The 17,567-nt window shown below is 42.9% G+C and overlaps 1 protein-coding gene across 7 annotated transcripts in view; it reads left to right on the top strand.

The window, feature by feature from the left end:
• lrba (LPS-responsive vesicle trafficking, beach and anchor containing) overlaps positions 1-17,567 on the top strand; it is a 184,463-nt gene that overhangs the window by 75,737 nt on the left and 91,159 nt on the right. For all 7 annotated transcript variants that reach the window (XM_030094715.1, XM_030094717.1, XM_030094718.1 and 4 more), the window contains exons 34-36: positions 3,388-3,452; positions 5,313-5,421; positions 16,127-16,293. In XM_030094715.1, the coding sequence (XP_029950575.1) occupies positions 3,388-3,452; positions 5,313-5,421; positions 16,127-16,293 (341 nt within the window). The remainder of the gene's footprint in view (positions 1-3,387; positions 3,453-5,312; positions 5,422-16,126; positions 16,294-17,567) is intronic.

Raw genomic sequence — 17,567 nt, 5'->3', positions numbered from 1 at the left:
GTTACATGAGGTGATGATTTCATTTCAACATCTGTGTCGTTTGGAGCTGGAACAGCTGCGCACGGCGTTGAACTGTTCTTGTTCCTTCTCCATCATAAAAATCCACTGACATTGAACTGAACGATCCACAAATCATATTGAAAGGGAGAAAATGAAAATAGGTTATGTGATAATGTTTGCCATCTGTTAAACATTTTTTTGTTTGTGTGTTTGGGGATACGGGAGCTTTACGTCCAGTTTTTCCTCAGTGTTCATGTCACACAAAAATTTTCTAAAGCTCGTGGTGACCCAGGCAGTGTAAATATTTGGACATCAGTGAATATTCCTTCAGTTGTGAATTTGTACGTGCAAACAGTAATTTGGGAGTCTGCTTTTCTTTGAGTAGATATCATCTGCACGTGCACATGTGGACTGCTGAGTAGATGCAGGTGTTAACTTATTACTAAATGCAACAGCATGAACAGCCAACGACTCAACTTCCATGTTAGTCTGTTCAAAGAAGCACCTTGAAAAGTAACATTTTCTGCAGTGTTTTGTCTTTGTCCAAGTCATATTTCACACATGGGCCTTTTTTTTTTCCCTTTTTTTGTTTTTTCCAGCAGCCCTCCTCATTTTCTGATCAAATGCACAGATTTTTACGTCAAATAATGAAATTCATCTCCTGCCTGTCACTGATACAGTACAGTTACCACAAAAACAGCCCAAATGCTGGTGTGCTCAGCTTGTAGCATTATACTCAAGAAGACTTGAGGCTGTAATCTCTGCCACAGGGGCCTCAACAAAGTACTGAATAAAGGGAGTGAATAAGGGAGTGAATACAGAATAATAGTCTGGGAGGATTTTATGCTTCAAAAAGAACCCCAAAAAGAATCGGTAGCTCTTGAGCTCTTTAATTTGGCTCCTGCCGCCCTGCCACATTTGACACGAGGATTTATGATTTTCTCTTCTCATCTAAAGATGTATTCCCATAGCCTTTCAAATCAACAAATACTTGTGATTATGAGTGATGCCGCCGAAAAGCACCTTTGACTTATTTATTATTTCGAGGGAGCCAAGCCAGTTCGGTCCTCGGTGTTGGAAAATGTTTCCCTTGTGTTGTGGCGAGTCTGATGTTTGAAAGGCGATTTTGCCCAGGAGGTCTGCGTTTTCTCACCAGCGCTAGTGGTAAATTTAGATGTTGATTATGGATAATCAGCTGTAATGACGGAAGTGTATGGCATGTGTGTTCAGACTCAAAGCCATCGTTAGTGAATTCAGACCAAACAGTCGTCCTGACCGACTCCAGAATCCGACACTCGCATGAATCGAATCAAGCTTTTCAATTGTCCATATCGATGCATATGAAAAACACTAATTGTTGAACAATTGCATAATTTTTTTTACTAGTTTTGAGAGAAGAGTTCTCTCTCCATCTCTCTCTCTCCCTCCCTCCCTCCCTCTCTCTCTCTCCTCTCTCTCTCAGGAGGTCAGGGTAAGGGTGAGAGGTCACAAATGGCTGGTTGTATCCACTCATCAGGAGCGCGCACGGCCCCTATCACAACCATAAAAGCTGTGACACCGCTGACCAGGGCAGCCAAAATCCAATATTCTATCACTGACCTGTCCCTGTTTCCTTTTTGTCGCCAGGAGAGATGTCCCTCAGATCAGGGTCATTGCTTTTTTAATTCAACTAGGAGAACCATTTCTTAGCCCATAATGACACCATTAGTCTTGCTATCACCTTTGTCTGCGTCCACAAAATACCAATGGCCGCAACGGTTTTCATCACACGTTATTTAGAAGCGAAGCTTTGTCTGACTGCTAATTTGCTTTATTTCTCTTTTAGAACTCTATGGGCCCAGATTCGTCAGTTAAGGCATTGATGTCTTACAATATTCGAAGAAATTTCACTTGCCTGGTTTCTTTGGTTCTCCACAGCATGCAGCATTATTTACAGGCCCACTTCCTGTGGAGTTTATTTGAAATCCAGCTTTCATAGCCTGGCCTGGTTTAGAGTATCCCATTCGCCACAGGCTCACGCTCATGGTTAATGTCCTTCATCTACAGCCTGAGCTTCAGCTCGAAGGCCCCAAGGCTACTCTCACCAGCTTCTGCCAAAAAAGCAGGCCTCAGCCACAAACCCCTCTGCCAGTACTCATCTACAAAACACCATTTATACTCTGGAGCCCAGATTCGTATTCCCTCTGTGCCCTCTTTATTTGGAATGTATTGTAAACACGGTCAATGCCAATATGGCCCTGCTGGACAAAAAGCGGTTATGAATTGAGTGTAAGGTTGTTTGCTGTATGACGTGGGGTTGGTTACAGAGTGATGGTGCACAGGCATGTCAAGAGAAAAGCTCTCTTGGCCTGCCGTGTGATTGGTTTTGATGGTTATGTTCTTGTGCTGAAAAGGGGAGAGCTGTAGGTTTTTTTGAGAAATGTCTCACATGTACAAATAAATTTGGATGTGGATTAGAAATTCTTGTAAATTGATCTTTCCTTCCTCGGCGCAGCACTGATATTCTGCTCCCTCTGGGCTCTCTGGGTTTACTGAAAAGCTACTCTCTACATAAACACCCAGTTTCCTCTATCAGCTCCAGTGTGATGACAGCCCAGTTTAAAACATTTGGACTTATATTCATTGCCAGTTTGTCCAATCCTTGCTGTCTTGACTTGGATGTGAGGATTTCTGTGACCCGCAATTAAAATTGATTCACCACCTCTGAAACTATCATTTGATTTCTCTTTTTTCGTGTTTTTATAGAGTTAAAAACATGAAGGGAGCTCAATCTTTAATTGATATACTTCTTTTAAAGACTGGTTTAGGTCTCCTGAGATTTTTCTGTGCGCATATTTCCCTTCTCCCTTGAGAGGAAGAAAGCTGGAGAAAGTGCTGTGAGGTTCAGACAGGCCCCATGACCTTGTTGCTTTATTATTCTTTTGACGCTTGTGTTGGAGGTGTTGAAATATTGAACCGAACATGCGAGACGATGACCGCTGAGAGTTCCCCCTCTTTCGTTGTCCCTTTCGAAGTGGAGGATTTAAAGTTGCACATGGCTGTGGTCTGATTGTTTAGACTGACACCTCAAAGCATAACGTTAGTCAAAGAGAGGAGGAAATTTGTGTATTTACTTGTGATAAATGCAGTCTCAACACGATCCTTTCACCTCTGCTCACTGGTGGAGTAGCTGAACAAGTAGCGGGCGCTGAGCAAAGATGACGATACTCTTTGAATGTTTCGAGAGAAGGGAAATGAGAAGTTGTAGAAAACCTAAACTAGAAATTGAACTTTAGTTGTTTTTTTGTTTTTGTTCTGGAAGTCACCTCAGATGTCACCACTTGTTTGTGATTCTGACTTCAACATTTAAAAGTGAAGTTTGACTGTGAATTTTGTTTTGGTTTTCAGGAATGGCAGAACTCCATCCAGAAGAATGCCGGTTTGGCCTTCATCGAACTGGTCAACGAAGGCAGGTGAGTAACTCCAAAAGACGTCTTGCTGTCCTGGCGCCTCGCGGCAACACTTCATTATCCGTCCAGCAGCTACCCATCAGCCACTTTCCAATTTTATACCAAACACCCAACATCCCCCCCCAGGCTCCTGGGATGAGGGACGGGGGTTCAAGATCCAGTGGAACAATCAATAGTTGGTTGTCCTGAGGGGCTTGGGAGAGTGTGGATGGAGGAGCTTTGAGTTCAAGGCTCCATTCAATACTTGCACACCCCAGAGGGATTTGGGTAAAGGAGAGAGGTTAGACAGAAGGTGACAGGAGCTCTGATGGCTGGTTCCTCAGTGACACTTGGGAAATCGCTCTTGATTTCCCACTATCTATCAGCCTCTTTCTTTCTTTATCTCCCTCAAATAGTCTCTTCTCTTCTGTCCACCTTGTCTTTTCTCAATTGTTTTTCAATTACAGAGACATGAGATTTCCCATATCTTCCTAATAAGAAACCCTCTTTCCCATTTTACCAAGTTGTAGTCATCAAATTCAATTTCTGATTTAAAGGGACCACACTTTTGGTTATTGATCTTCAGCTTTTAGTACGGCCAGAGGCTAATCCTCTGTAATGCTGATGAGACGAGCAGTGCAGCCCTTGTTTGTGTAGGATAAGGTGAGTGATTCACTTTGCACAGTGTCACTACGGCAGTCTGGGAGTTATTAGTGGGGGTGTAGGGATTTGTGTGCATGTAAACACAAATACAAGCATAACTGAAGTAGCCAGGAAAAGAGATGGACTGCGATCTTGATTAAGTCAATTAAACCTATCAATTATTTTGACATTTCTCAAAACAAATGCATTTGTCTCATAGTTGTCATTGGGTTGCAGTGCATGCAGTGTTTTTCAGCTGTGCAACTTTTTTAAGCATTAATGTTGGTTGACAATTACTAGGATCTCAAATTGTGAATTTTTGAAGAAAATGTAAATAAGTTTTATTTTTGGTCAACATTTGATCATATTGCTGTGCATTAAATATAGTAAAACTTAGATCTTACAGTTATGAAGTCATGGCTGAACTCAATGTAAATGCCATTCTTTACCAGTTTTATTAGTTTTCTTGAAGTGACTGCAATTTTGAAAAAAATTGTATGTCATAGTTTTAACCATACAAATGGTTTGAGAATATATTCAAAAGGAATCCTCTCTCTAAAAGACGTTGAAAGTGCTTCTCCTGGACGTGCACAGGCACAGAGCACCATAAAGAGGGGCAGTGGTGGGGTTATTGATAGCGGGGCCTGAACAGGGCCAGAGGCCCCGGTGCCTCCGCTCCCCTGCTGCACTGTGCTGAAACAGCAGGCTTAGGTTACAGTCATCCTCTGGCCTCCGTACCCCTACCCTGCCACCAGTCCCAGGGTGCCCCTCCTGCTCTGTTATTGTTCCACTTTGCACAGTCCTGACCTGTAGGGCTGCAGAGAGGTTCCTTTGACCTGTACTCTCACACATAACATGCATGTTTCATCTGCACAGATAAGCAGAGAGGTAGACTACATATGTAGCTACATGGGCAGAGATCCTCCTTCATGTCAGATGCATATCATTAACAAATCAATTAGCACCTCTAACCTAGTAAGTGAATAACTCAGTTTTTTTTGTTGTTGTTGTTGTAAATTAGATTTTCCGCCTATTCTACATGGTTCTTTTTCAGGATTTTGTGGATGTTATATAGCGGTTTTAGTTTTGTTTGCCAAAACTTGCTGCTCAACATGGTTTGGATAGTCAGAATTCATTTTTGTACATTTCAAATCATCAGGCCCATGTCAGGACGGTTGTTGATAAATGATTAAACACAATCCTTGTTCAAGTGTACTGATGATAATACAACCTCCTTTCCAGGCTTCTAAGTCACACCATGAAGGATCACCTGGTTCGTGTGGCGAATGAGGCAGAATTTATCCTCAGCAGACAGAGAGCTGAAGACATCCACAAACATGCCGAATTTGAGGTAAGATGATGTTAATTCTTGCAATTTCACAGCGATTGATACATAATGGTTATTGTATGATCAAAATGTCTTAATTTTGCAGGTTGGAGCATATGAAATTAAAAGACAGTTAGATGGATAGAGAGTAACAAAATCTGAACATTATTTTTCTTTTGAAATTATGGCGAAAGTAAAATAAGCAACGGTTTTAGGATGAAACTTGTAAAGTACAGTGTAAAGAATGAAATGTCATGCTTCCTTCTATAAGAGCCATGGGGACTTTATGCCAGAGCTGGACCAGGCAGTGAGGTCGATTTGGAGTTTTGGGGTCATACTGAAAAGCTGTCTTAATTTTCAACTCGTATCTTTGTATTAAAAACAAGAAACAGTAACAGTTACTGAGACCAGCCAGGAGCCGAGTCAAAGACTTCTTCAGACTTGTCCATCAAGTTTGAGGATCTGTCACAGCAGACCTGGAAGATAAATGTTTACTTTTCAAACATAGCCTGTGGTAATTGTGAACACACACACACACACACACACACACACACACACACACACACACACACACACACACACACACACACACACACACACACACACACACACACACACACACACACGGACGTAGTTTAGGAGGAGGAGGAGTAGGAGGAGACCATGCTTGGCACATATTGCTAACCAAACACAGCGTAGTGTTAATTTATCCCTGTGCGTCTCCGTCCAACTGCAGGCTGCCCCCTGAAACACAAGATCCTCCCCCCTCCTCTCTCCCAACAGTTCTCAGCACAAACGTTGCCATTCACGTGAGGCCACTGGGCCGACTCGGTCCTGACCCACGGGCATCCTCTGCCGCCCCTTACCGAATCCAACTCTGCTCCGCTCCCCACTCTGCTTTCGAGATCTCACCAAAAATCATTTCCTGTCCTGCCGAGATCCTGTCCATTATACTCCCGCTGGGGGCGTATTTTGCCAGTGACAGGAATATGGCGTCCTCCCCTCTCTTCCATCCGTCCCTCATTTCTCAGGAACCTGCCAGCACTAAAAGCTGCAGACAGTCCTGAGAGGTGCTGGCCTGAAGGGCCGACTGTGTGTAAACCCACCGCCTCCACCCCGAGCCTCGACCTACGCTTTGCAGTAAAATGCGGTGATTTTTTTTTTTTTTTTTTCAGGTTCAAGGAAGGGTCTCTCTTCGGTTTGGGTAGAGCAGAATCCCTTAAGACTGGGGCACGCCATGTTTTGTCTGCGATTGCAGTGTTTTGCTGTCTTCGCCCAAGCGTCGGCAGCTGTTCTGTGATTGTCATCCTCGTCTCCTGAATCCTCATCACACACACTGTTCCAAGTGTCAATCATTTGCACAGTAACAGTCATGACAACACAGACTGCTTGGGGATTATTTGGTTCCACTAGATGTATAGGTACTTTGTTTTTTTTTTTTATTATTATTGTAGTACATATCAATTTAATGAAAGCACGTACAGTGCATGTGATTTTGCAAAAAGTGCATGTAAGGTTAGGTGTCTGACACAAGAGAAGCTGAAGTGAAAACATTTCAGAGTATGTTGCCTAAATCTCTGACAGATAGACTTGGCAGCCGGTCTGCACATGACAGCCCCAAATGATCCTGCACCGACTTGGCTTCCACGCTGCAGCCGCAGGCCTCATGCTCTCACTGTTACCGTCTCCTTATCCCGTTTGCATCGCTCAAACTCCCAGGCATGAGTCAGTCACGTTTAACCGAGAGCACAATTGTTTGACTCTGCGGATAAAAGACACTTGGTCTCAGGCCTTCCTAATATAACTGAATGATTTTTGTTTTTCTCATATATTCAGCTTGTCCGATCTACAGAAATCTGATCATATTTATTAGGTTTGATTTTCATCCACTTAATATTTTATGCCTTTTCATTGGACATTTTCTTTCTCTAAAACAAGTTGAGTTTTTGTATAAAAAGCTGAAGTGATAGAATTCAGTCGAGCAGATGGTTGGTTACAGGCTTGGATGTGAATGACACATGTAACAGTCTGCTGGGTGTTGACGGGTTTATCATCATCTGTTTGGTTGTTTGGTTTGTTCTGCCGACTTCTCTTTCCACTCTGCTTTCTGCAGCCACTGTTATGTCCCTGTTATAGTGTTAGTGGGGAAAACACTGAACCCAAACCGATCCCTGATGTCTGACAAACACCTTGCATGGCCAAGTGAGGTTGTAAAGCATTTTGAATGTGGTGGAATTTTTGGTGATTCAGAGCCAAAGATGAGGAGTCAAGGTGTTGACGCTGCACAAGGAGGATTTATTGAGGATTGCAGAGGAAACACACACAGATCAGCTGATGGAGAGCGAGGCTGCTGCTCCGAGGATAATCCAACCCAGCTCGGGCCTAACTTCTGGCAATGCCAATTCATATAGTCAGATCTTCTCAAGAGAATAGCAGCTGTTGTTTCTGAGATTCTGTTTCTAAAACCCATGTTGGTTCTCAGGGGAACGCTCCTGAGACCAAGTGACTTCAGATAAAACAGGGCGTCCTTTGCACTGTGTTCCTGAGAACTTGAAGACAAAGCATTATTCCATATCACGTCACAATGAGCTTACAGGTTCAAGGCATTAAAGAGGATTAAAAAACACATCCACACACAAAAACTACTGTTATTGAAAGACATAAATGGTTCTCTCTCAAAACAAAGTTAAAGCAGTTGAACTGCATAACTCAATAGCAGATCACCAGGCAGAGGTACCAAATGGAAGGAGCATTGCTTAAGTGTGGTCTGCACAGACTGGGCTCTGTTTTTGAAGGTCTTCTGGACATTAGGAGTACAATCAGCTGTTGTTACCGAACATACAAGATATATGAACTAATACTCACTTGATCGCAGGGGAAAAAAAATGCTGGTAAGGTATATTTTTCCATTTTGTTGTATTTTTGGGTTTTGATTTGTACCTTTACCTACCTCCACAATCCCCCCAGCCATCCTTAATCAGATATCAACCTCAGCTTGTCCCAAACTATGTTTCACAATTGAATTCCCCACTTAAATGCAGTTGCTCCTCAGTGACCTCTGAGAAGAAGTGAGCCCCTGATAAGTCTTGCTCTGATATTGCTGTATTGATTTTTGCCTCCATACCAGCTCTGCTTGAGCCTGCTGGAGCCAACGGTTTCATTTTGCAGCGCACAATAAAAATAACAGGCCAATGAAACATCCCCCCGGAGGGTGGGGGTGGATGCTTTTGAAATAATTTTCAGCTCTGTCTCAGTTTTTTTTAAAGGTTTTGTTCCTCTGCAGTGTTGTTACAGTTTTGTGAGGAATAAACCTCCGGCCTGGCCTCCACAGTGTCTCACTTTTAGACGTTCGTGTGCTGCACTGCACGTGAAGGGGTTTCCGTCATCAACTTTAAAAACTTGCATCTCAGTCACTGCATCGCGCCACATGTGAGAAGTCTTGTTTCAGCTCAACGGCGGCAGCAACAAATCTCCAGCCAGGCGTCCGAAATGAGCATAATTCAATACATTAAAACAAATTTATGTTTGCTCCTTGTCAGATTTCATATCCTTGTGAAAGCAGTGATAGAGGACCCTTTTGATTTAGATGCCCGTTTGCCCCAGAGACATAACATATGCTTTCCCCTCTCTCCGTCTTTCTCACTCACACTTTCTGTGGTTCCTCTGTGGGACAGAATTGAGTTATCTTTGCCCCGAGAGTAAGTTATTACAGTGGGCGTAGGGTGAAACAGAGATGAAGATAACTAGGGGGAAATCCAATTACCTTTTAGGGTTCTCTATCTAATAGGATCCTTAATGTGAAGGAGATCTGCAGATCGGATGCTGCTACCCAGCACAGCAAATGATAGACTCTGATATCTTTCACCGGACCACGGAGGAGAGCGACTGCGAGAGATAGAAAGGAAGGGAGAAGAAATCGAACTCCCTCTTTTTATGGGGCTGTTCATTAGGGATGAAATGTGGTGGGATCAGGGGCACAAGGGCAGATAAGAAGGTTCAGATAGGGAAGAGTGAGCGAGACCCGACTCATTTCTATTCTTTCTCAGCTTTGCTTTCACCTCAGTCTTCCTCTTTTTTTTTTTTTTTTAAATGCAGCCCTGTGATTCACCCACCACTGCTATAGGGAGTAATTGAATTGACTGTTTGAGAGATCCTGCGAAAGCCAGACGATAGCAGCTAATTACTGCCTGGCGTCATTGTCTTTCCTCTGCTGAGCTTGTAAAACGATCTGGTGCCTCTCCCCACGTTAATGACATTAACATTGAGCTGATACTCATTATGTTCTATTATATATAGCACTCATCTCCAGAAGCTCCAGCATCACAAACCCTCAGACAGCGCAGAGCATCACTGAGAGTCTTGATTTTTTTCTATGGAGATGTATTTTTTTGTTGTGTTATTTTACAATTAAGGAGTTTTTATTTCAGGAAATTTTAAGACAATCTGCATGTAAATACAGAGAAACCTCTGAGAATGAGGAAAACATAGTGGTATCAAGGTTTTTAATACTTATGACACTATAATAAATCAGACTGGTCATGTAAGACATCAGAATGAAAATATGAAGCTTTGCTCGAAAGCCAAACAGGTGTCTTGAAATAACCTTCTGTGGTTCCTTAAATAATGGTCATTATTACATTAATAAGCACAAATAAAGCCCTTACTCAGTATTTTATTACAATTTCTGCCTAACACATATACAACTGAGGTTTCCCTTATTTTTTGCGTAATTCAGTGAGCTTGTTCCTGCATTAATAATCCTTTACTGTGGAGTTGTTGTTTTTTTTCTTATCGTCAGAGGCATTCATATCTCACACTGTTCATTTTGACATATCAATCAAGCTTCACAGGACGGAACAGTGAAAACAGGATTGAACAAGGAAATAGAAAATACAAGAGAGAGATCCTAAAGGGACGGACCATCGCACTTCCCACATCACCAGTTTATGGGTTTCCAAACATCTTGGGATGTGGCTCAAATCTAGCCAACTGGTACATTTACAGAAGTATTGATCATCGTGTGCTCTTCTTTGAAATCCCATTTCTACCAATATTGCTGTCTAACTGGAACAGAGGGATAATTTAACAACTTGATCTCAGCCGGTGATTCCCAATCGCTCAAAGATTAATTAAAAAAAGTAATTTTTTTTGTCTTTTTAGAATTAAATTAACTTCACTTAATGTAAATACCAGAGTGCAGTATTCCTTTTGGTAAACATGAACCACCACGGGAACAAAGGTTACCGAAACACACTGTGGAGAGAATGAGAACCGCAACTCCCAAAGGCTATTTACACCACATCACTCCAAACACTCAAACTGATAGCTGCCACCAACTGTAGCTTGCTGTCATGTAGTTGTCGCAACTGTAATGTAGTGTGTCAGCAGGGCTGGATGCCCGAGCATCTCATTACGGGCAAATCCTTTGTCAGGAGAACGCAAGAAAGACCAAAAAAAAAAAAAAAAAATCTATTTTTATGCTCGTTTTCTGTCGCCTTGAGAATAGAGGTACGTTTTTAAGAAAAAAAAATAAAAAGAGAGAAATTTCACTTCCAAGTTGGACACAAACCCTCTCAAGGCTGGACAGCAAAGTTCTCATAGTCAATATTATGACTTCATTGTCAAAAACTGAAACAAGTTGGCATGTTTTACCACTGGTTTCTGTCTTCTTTTGGTGGAAGCTTGTATTTTCCACTGCAGCGCTATGTAGTGATTCACTCAAAGCACCAGGAGATAGAGAAGGAGGTACAGAGGATGGCTGGAGAACAGTACTCTCAGTCCTGCTGTCTTGTCAACATAATGAAGTCCCCAGGTACCTCCTCCGCAAGCTCCCATCATTATGTGTGACCAGCTAACCCCGAAATATGACTTTACTCCACACTTCCCTTTGTTTCACTCTTGACGCAGTCGCTTTAGTCACTGGAAGACTGTTCTCTTGATTTTTTTTTTTTTTCCCCTGTGTGTGTATGTGTCTTTGTTCGTTTCGCCAGCTGAAGGCGAGTCTGCACTGCTGTGCTGGATAAAAGTATTATTTTTTATGATAAGTACAGTGTGCTCTACAGGAATAAATGAGCTTTGAATGAAAAACTTCCCGGATGAGAAAACCCTACACTAATCCTGTTCATCCATCTTCAACTCAGTGTTGCATGGAGCTCAGGTAATCATGAGGGAAGACACGCTACACACCCTGGACAGGTCGTCCGTCCGTCACAGTGTAATCAGAGAGACAGAGTCACGAACACACTCTCAAATCGAAGCCTATTTGGAATTTGGAGTCACCAGTTAACATCTTATGGATGAATGAAACTTACATGACTGTTAAACACTACTATCTGTTGGCACTCCCATTTTATCTCGCTAAAGTTACATTAGCGAATTTACAGCAGCAAATCGGACAGCGTAGATGAAATAAGGTGAGTGTTGTGTGTTATGGGAGTGGCAGTGTGTGTTCCTGCCAGACAAAGGTTACTTTGAAGTCCTGACTGAAGGCAGCTCCTCTATCACAGCCACCTGAGAGGGCTTTTTTTTTTTTTTTTTTTTTTTTTTAAAGCTGGTCATGTCCGATCTTCATTTGACTATTTGTCTTCTCCGGATGACGTTTTTGCCCGTTACGATTTTTCACGTGGCATGACCTTGAAGCGGAGCTGGACTCATTTCTGCACAAAAGATGGCAGCAACGCAAAGGAAGGCGCGGCTCTGCCGAGACGAGAGGTTTCCGGGTGGAGAAGATGAAGGGGCTGCCAGCCGAGCACGGTGACCAGTCCATTAAAGATCAGCCGCAGACGGTGCGAGGGGAGGAGCTGGGGGAGGAAGAGGAGGCAGGGAGAGATACTTTGATAAGTGTTGCGCCTGCGTTAACCTTGATGGCCACTCGCAGCGGGCTGATGCCAGCAGCAAGGATCTGTTTCAACTGGATTAGATTATTTTTTTTTCTCCGGTGCTCCGAGAGGGGAGGGAAAAAAAAAAAAAAAAAATCAATACTTGGGGAGCACGGCATGACAGGGGCATCATTTCAGAATTGAAGTGGCTGTCAGCCATTGTCATTTGGTGACTTTTGTTCGCCATTGTACTTTTAAGCCCTCATTTTTCTCCCCCTCCTGTCCCTTTCACCCGTTGCTTCCCTTGCCCATTGTCTGAATTCCCCTGGTGATATTTTATGTTGCAGTTTGAAAACTCGAGGCCAAGAGATCAAGTGCAAGAGAATCTCTCTGAAACCAATTGGTGGACTGGTTCAGGATCCACTTTTGTTTGGCGACCCCCATCCTCCTTTCTCATTTCGTCCTCTTGTCTCCGCAGACCTCCATTGTGTTCCAGGAGGAATTTATTTGTAGTACATTTGCATTCTCTGATAGTAGACAAGGACAAGCCTTGATGTCTCGCCTTCCTCTGGACAGTTCCTCTGCCCGTTTGTAAATGAAACCCTCTGGGAGTGCTTGTCGACGGATGTGAGAAATTGGAGATTCTCATAGAGCGATAGCCCAGCCTTGGAGAGCGCGGATCCCTGATGTGCCACCAATGTCAAGAGATTGCAAATCAAGTGCTTTAATAACATCTCTGCTGGTTTTGTTTCTTCCTCCCGTTCTCCGACAGAACCCGGAGACCCCGGTTTTTTTGTCAGACAGCATGTTGAAGGCTCGCCGCGGCACAGCAACACCGCCAGGCCTTTCTCTGTCACTCTAATTGATAAACATAGGGCTGATATCGTGTAATGAGCCTCCATCCTCCGGCCTATTATACTGGTTAACCCTCTCAACCCACAGTGGGTCTGAAGGGGGGCGCCCAAGGCATCATCTGACAACAACTACAACATTTAGATAAAGCCGACACTGGTACAACACCACCAGGGTGAACTGCTCTCCTCATTTCCCATCCTTGTTTGTGGAATCAGCACGGCGAAAGTGAGATACGATAACAGAAGATAGTTCAGTGTTGAATACATTAGTGTAAAATAGGGGTTTGGTTGTTATTGAAACGCCGGCGTTTTCGCGCTTTGTCTCCGCCATTCTCCGCCATTATGTGTTTTCAGAGATGATTACCGTTCTTTCCACCCTCCAGTCACTTCTCCTGCGACCCATTTCCTCCCTGAACTCCAGCACACATCCGTAGTTATTTATTTGAACGGCGGATGAATTGTGTGAGACACGACTCAGTGTAATTGACTCGATTAATGCCAGCCATTATCATTTCGTCTTCACCAAGCTGTCTCCCTCGGCGGAGCCGGCGTCCACGCCGCACGACCCTGTCAGCCAGGCCATGTAATGGAAGGTGCTGCCCATGATTACAATGTCGCAAGTCATAACGGTCTCGCTGCCAGCGAGTTGTGCCCTGGTGGCTGTCTGGGCGGGAGCCAGGCAGAACCAGCCTGCTTTCCAATGCTTGGTGCGTTAACGCTTGAAAATAAGTGTTTATCCAGTTTTCTATGAATACCTTTACGTCAGTCGCACCAAACGGGGCAAGTTACTAATTGAAAGAGAAACAGAAAATGTTTCTTTTAATGTTTCCTAAGAATTTCTCAAAAGCGTTGGATTAAGTTTGTAAGAAAAAAAACGACCAAAATGAACCACTGCAGTTTCTTTTTCCTTTTGAGTGGATGAAGGATGGTGCCTACAGGGAGATTTAGCTATAAGCAATATATATATAACCAATATATTAGCATAGCATAATAAGTCCTTCATAATATCCCGACACGTTCTCTGACTTCACATCAGCTGCACGACCCCTGGAATTAACAGTGACTTGTCTTTTCCACTTACAAGCGAGACCGAGGTTTTAATGGCGCTACTTACATGTTCGGCTTCCCTGGTTGTTATTTTAGGGGTGAGTCTGTGAATTTGGCCTTTTCTCCTGCAGCCGACTCTGGCGTTGGACGTAAGAAAAGCCCATTACAGCATGGAGGGTTTGGGTGTTTGGGCAGACTCAACACGCAGGTGATGAAGTGTTTGTTTATGGTTATGAGTTTGAACCCAGCACTGTTGATTAGTCCTGCAGACTTTACATGTCTGCGACACGGGCTGATGGAAATAGACTTTTTACAGGCTTGCTCTATGCTATCTTTTTAAATTCACACGAGCATGTAAAGAGGGAAATGTTTGTGCAACTCTGCATAAAGCTGTAGGATTTATTAGTGTTTTTCATTCATGTTTCAGTTGTTTTTTGTTTGACATTAAGCCTGTAGAGTATAATCCTATATTGAGTGCTTCAAAATTAGCTGGGTTTTGGTAGAATTTATCATTCAGTTTCCAGAGTTTTACATGTTTTTTCTTTTAGCATCCAGAATTCTTTTGCATAATTGCATAATGCATCGCATTGCATGTTCAATGTTTGTGTATAATCCACACACATAGTTGAACAGATGTCATGTTTTATTTAAATTTTTTTTCTATTTTCAAATTTCTATTCATTTTTTCAGACTAATTGCATCAATCAGGAGCATCAGTGAGGGAAAGTGTAAACTAAACAATGCATCAAGGGCTAAAACCAACCATAGTCGGTTTGAAAACAGCAACGAATGTGGAACTTATCAAATATATGCTTGAAATAGAGTTAAACACAGCATAAAATTTTTTTTTTCTTCTTTTCATTTTTGAACCTCATCCTTCAAGCGACTTCCTTTGGTCTTTTGGCCAGCCTCTGTTTTTCACTCGTGCACGGCTTCACCTCTGCTGATTAAGATTAATGGACGTGAAACGCACACATACGGCACGGCGTTGCCTCCGCTTCGCTCTGCTCTGCCGTGTGTTCTGTTTCACTGGAAATTTGAAATAATCACCGAGCAATCCTTCAGTCATCCTCCCCGCAGTTTCCTTTTGCGGGTCATCATACTCGAAGGTCAAGGCCCACTTTAATGTCACATAAAGAGACGTAGATTGATAATTAAGGCCAAGCAGCCTGAAGAAAAGCCTCTGTAATCTGATTTATATCTATGGATTTTCTGTCAGATATGAAATGTTGTTGTTCAAATTGAAGAGGAGGGCCCATTATAAAGCACTTTAGTGGGAACTTTGAGAAAGTATGTTGTGTTTGTCCAGCAAAGCTTTTGGCTTAATATTTGCAGTTTGAATGTAGAGGTTAGTTTGATGATTGTTTGATGGGGAAAGTGACGGTATAGTTTTAATACTGCAGCTGCTCTCAGATCACACAGAGAAAACTATACAAGCCTCATTGCAAGCCTCTGTGCTAGAAAAGTATTAAAAAAAAAACATGTTTCTTTTCCCCGATGCTCATCTCCAGTAAGAATATATCTTGGAAACTCTTCAGACCACAAGGGCAACAAAAGTCTGCGATACAAATTGGTTCTGAAGTGTCGACTGGAAATCAAAACACTGTTTCGAATTATATTTTCAGGAGGTGTTTTAGTTTCTCCGTCGTCTGCAGAGTTCAAAGGTCCATTCTGATAACAAATTCAGACAGAGAAAAATGTCCTCCCCGTGCTTTCTAGGTATCGTGTGATTTGGTGTGCCGCAGGGCCTTAGAAAATACATGTCCAGTGTTATTAATCAACATGACACGAGGACACAAATGACCCTATGCTTTTCATTTGGTTCTAGTCAGACGAGAGTTTCTTTATGTGGAAAAACACCATGCTAGTCTCTGTATCGTTCATGCCTCTCAACATATTTCTCTGTGTTTCACTCATACAAACGCAATGTGGAACTTGGATTTACTGATGACGATTAAGGTATTCACATCTAATGTGTTGGTTTTTTTTTTTAATCTCCTCTGTTTCCAGTCGACCTGTGCCCAGTATGCAGCAGACAAGCGAGAGGAGGAGAAAATGTGCGACCACTTAATCCGAGCAGCCAAGTACCGCGACCACGTGACGGCCACGCAGCTCATCCAGAAGATCGTCAACATCCTGACCGACAAACACGGAGCCTGGGGAAACTCGTCCATCAGGTACAACAAATCCGCTTTCATATCAGGTACTTCTTATCCTTGATGTGATTATAAGATCATTTTAAGGTTTTTGTAATTATAGGTAATGTAGAGGTTTGCCTCGCACATACATAATACATCAAATATTTTTCATCATCAAAGTATTTGCAAACTTTACTATTGTAAATAAGCAATTAGAGAATTGTTTTGTATCTGCAGAACACATTGCTTACTTTAGTTTAGAGAAATATGAAGTGACTGTTAAGTGAGGCGAATGCTGTGATAACCACAATCACACCCCTGTTTTTATTAATGAATCGCGTTCCCGTTGAGTAATCTCCTCAGCCAAGAAAATAATTCAAACCACTGTAATGGTTTTAATCTCATCATTATCTTTCTCGTCCTCCCAATACTCATGAATTTCATTAAATTACATTTGCAAAGGTGAAAATGTCAGCCGTGGGTTGAATGATGCATTGACCTGGGAGAGAGATGAAAGCCGTTCGAACAGCTCCGCTCCCATTAAGAAGAGAGGGAACCTTATCCTCCGTGTTTGTTTCGCCAAATAGGCTGCAGAATCCAATGCGGCTATTCCCTAATGATGGCTGTTTGTGCAGGTACTGTGTAATGGTGAGCTGCAGAGACGGCTGCTGGCTCACGCTTGTTAGGCTGAAGCAACTCTCCAGAGACTCGTCTGGCGAGGGTTAGTTTGCTGTTGGATCAGGAGTCTCTCGCTGGCTGCCTTTGTTTTCCTTTCCTATTTGTTTCTCTCTCATATCAGGATGTGAAGCAATATTTGTCATATTGTTCTTTCCTTAATCCAGTCTCCCTCCCTCCCTCCCTCCCTCGCCTCCTTCCATCACTTTCTCTGTGTTAGTCTCCATGTGTACTCACACAAGGCTACGCCATTTACTATGGATATTGTGTTCTACGAGCTCTGGCTCGAAAACTCCCCCATTACCGGTCCTTTATGCCGTTGCGCTATTGATGGTTTTCCTAATGGCTGCCGATGGGCGCAGGGAGCCATTGGCACTGGGCCTTGGAGTGCAGCGCTCTTTTAATAAATCACAATCAGTCCTGTGCCATTACATCAATATTTTTGGTCAATTACTGTGAAGGTCAGGTGGTGCAGTTTCGCACCAGAGACCGTGTTGTGCAGGCGACGGGGAAACATCTGGTGCTCTAGACCGACGAGGAGCAAGTAAAAGGAAGAGATGGACTGGATTAAAGCAAATGGATTAAAAAAAAAAAACCTGGCACACCTGTGTGCAGCCATTATGTAGCAGAATGTTCTT

The sequence above is a fragment of the Salarias fasciatus genome, chromosome 6 (genome assembly GCF_902148845.1).
Source record: "Salarias fasciatus chromosome 6, fSalaFa1.1, whole genome shotgun sequence".
In the NCBI taxonomy this organism is placed as follows: Eukaryota; Metazoa; Chordata; class Actinopteri; order Blenniiformes; family Blenniidae; genus Salarias; species Salarias fasciatus.
This window is presented reverse-complemented; position numbering and strand designations above follow the sequence as displayed.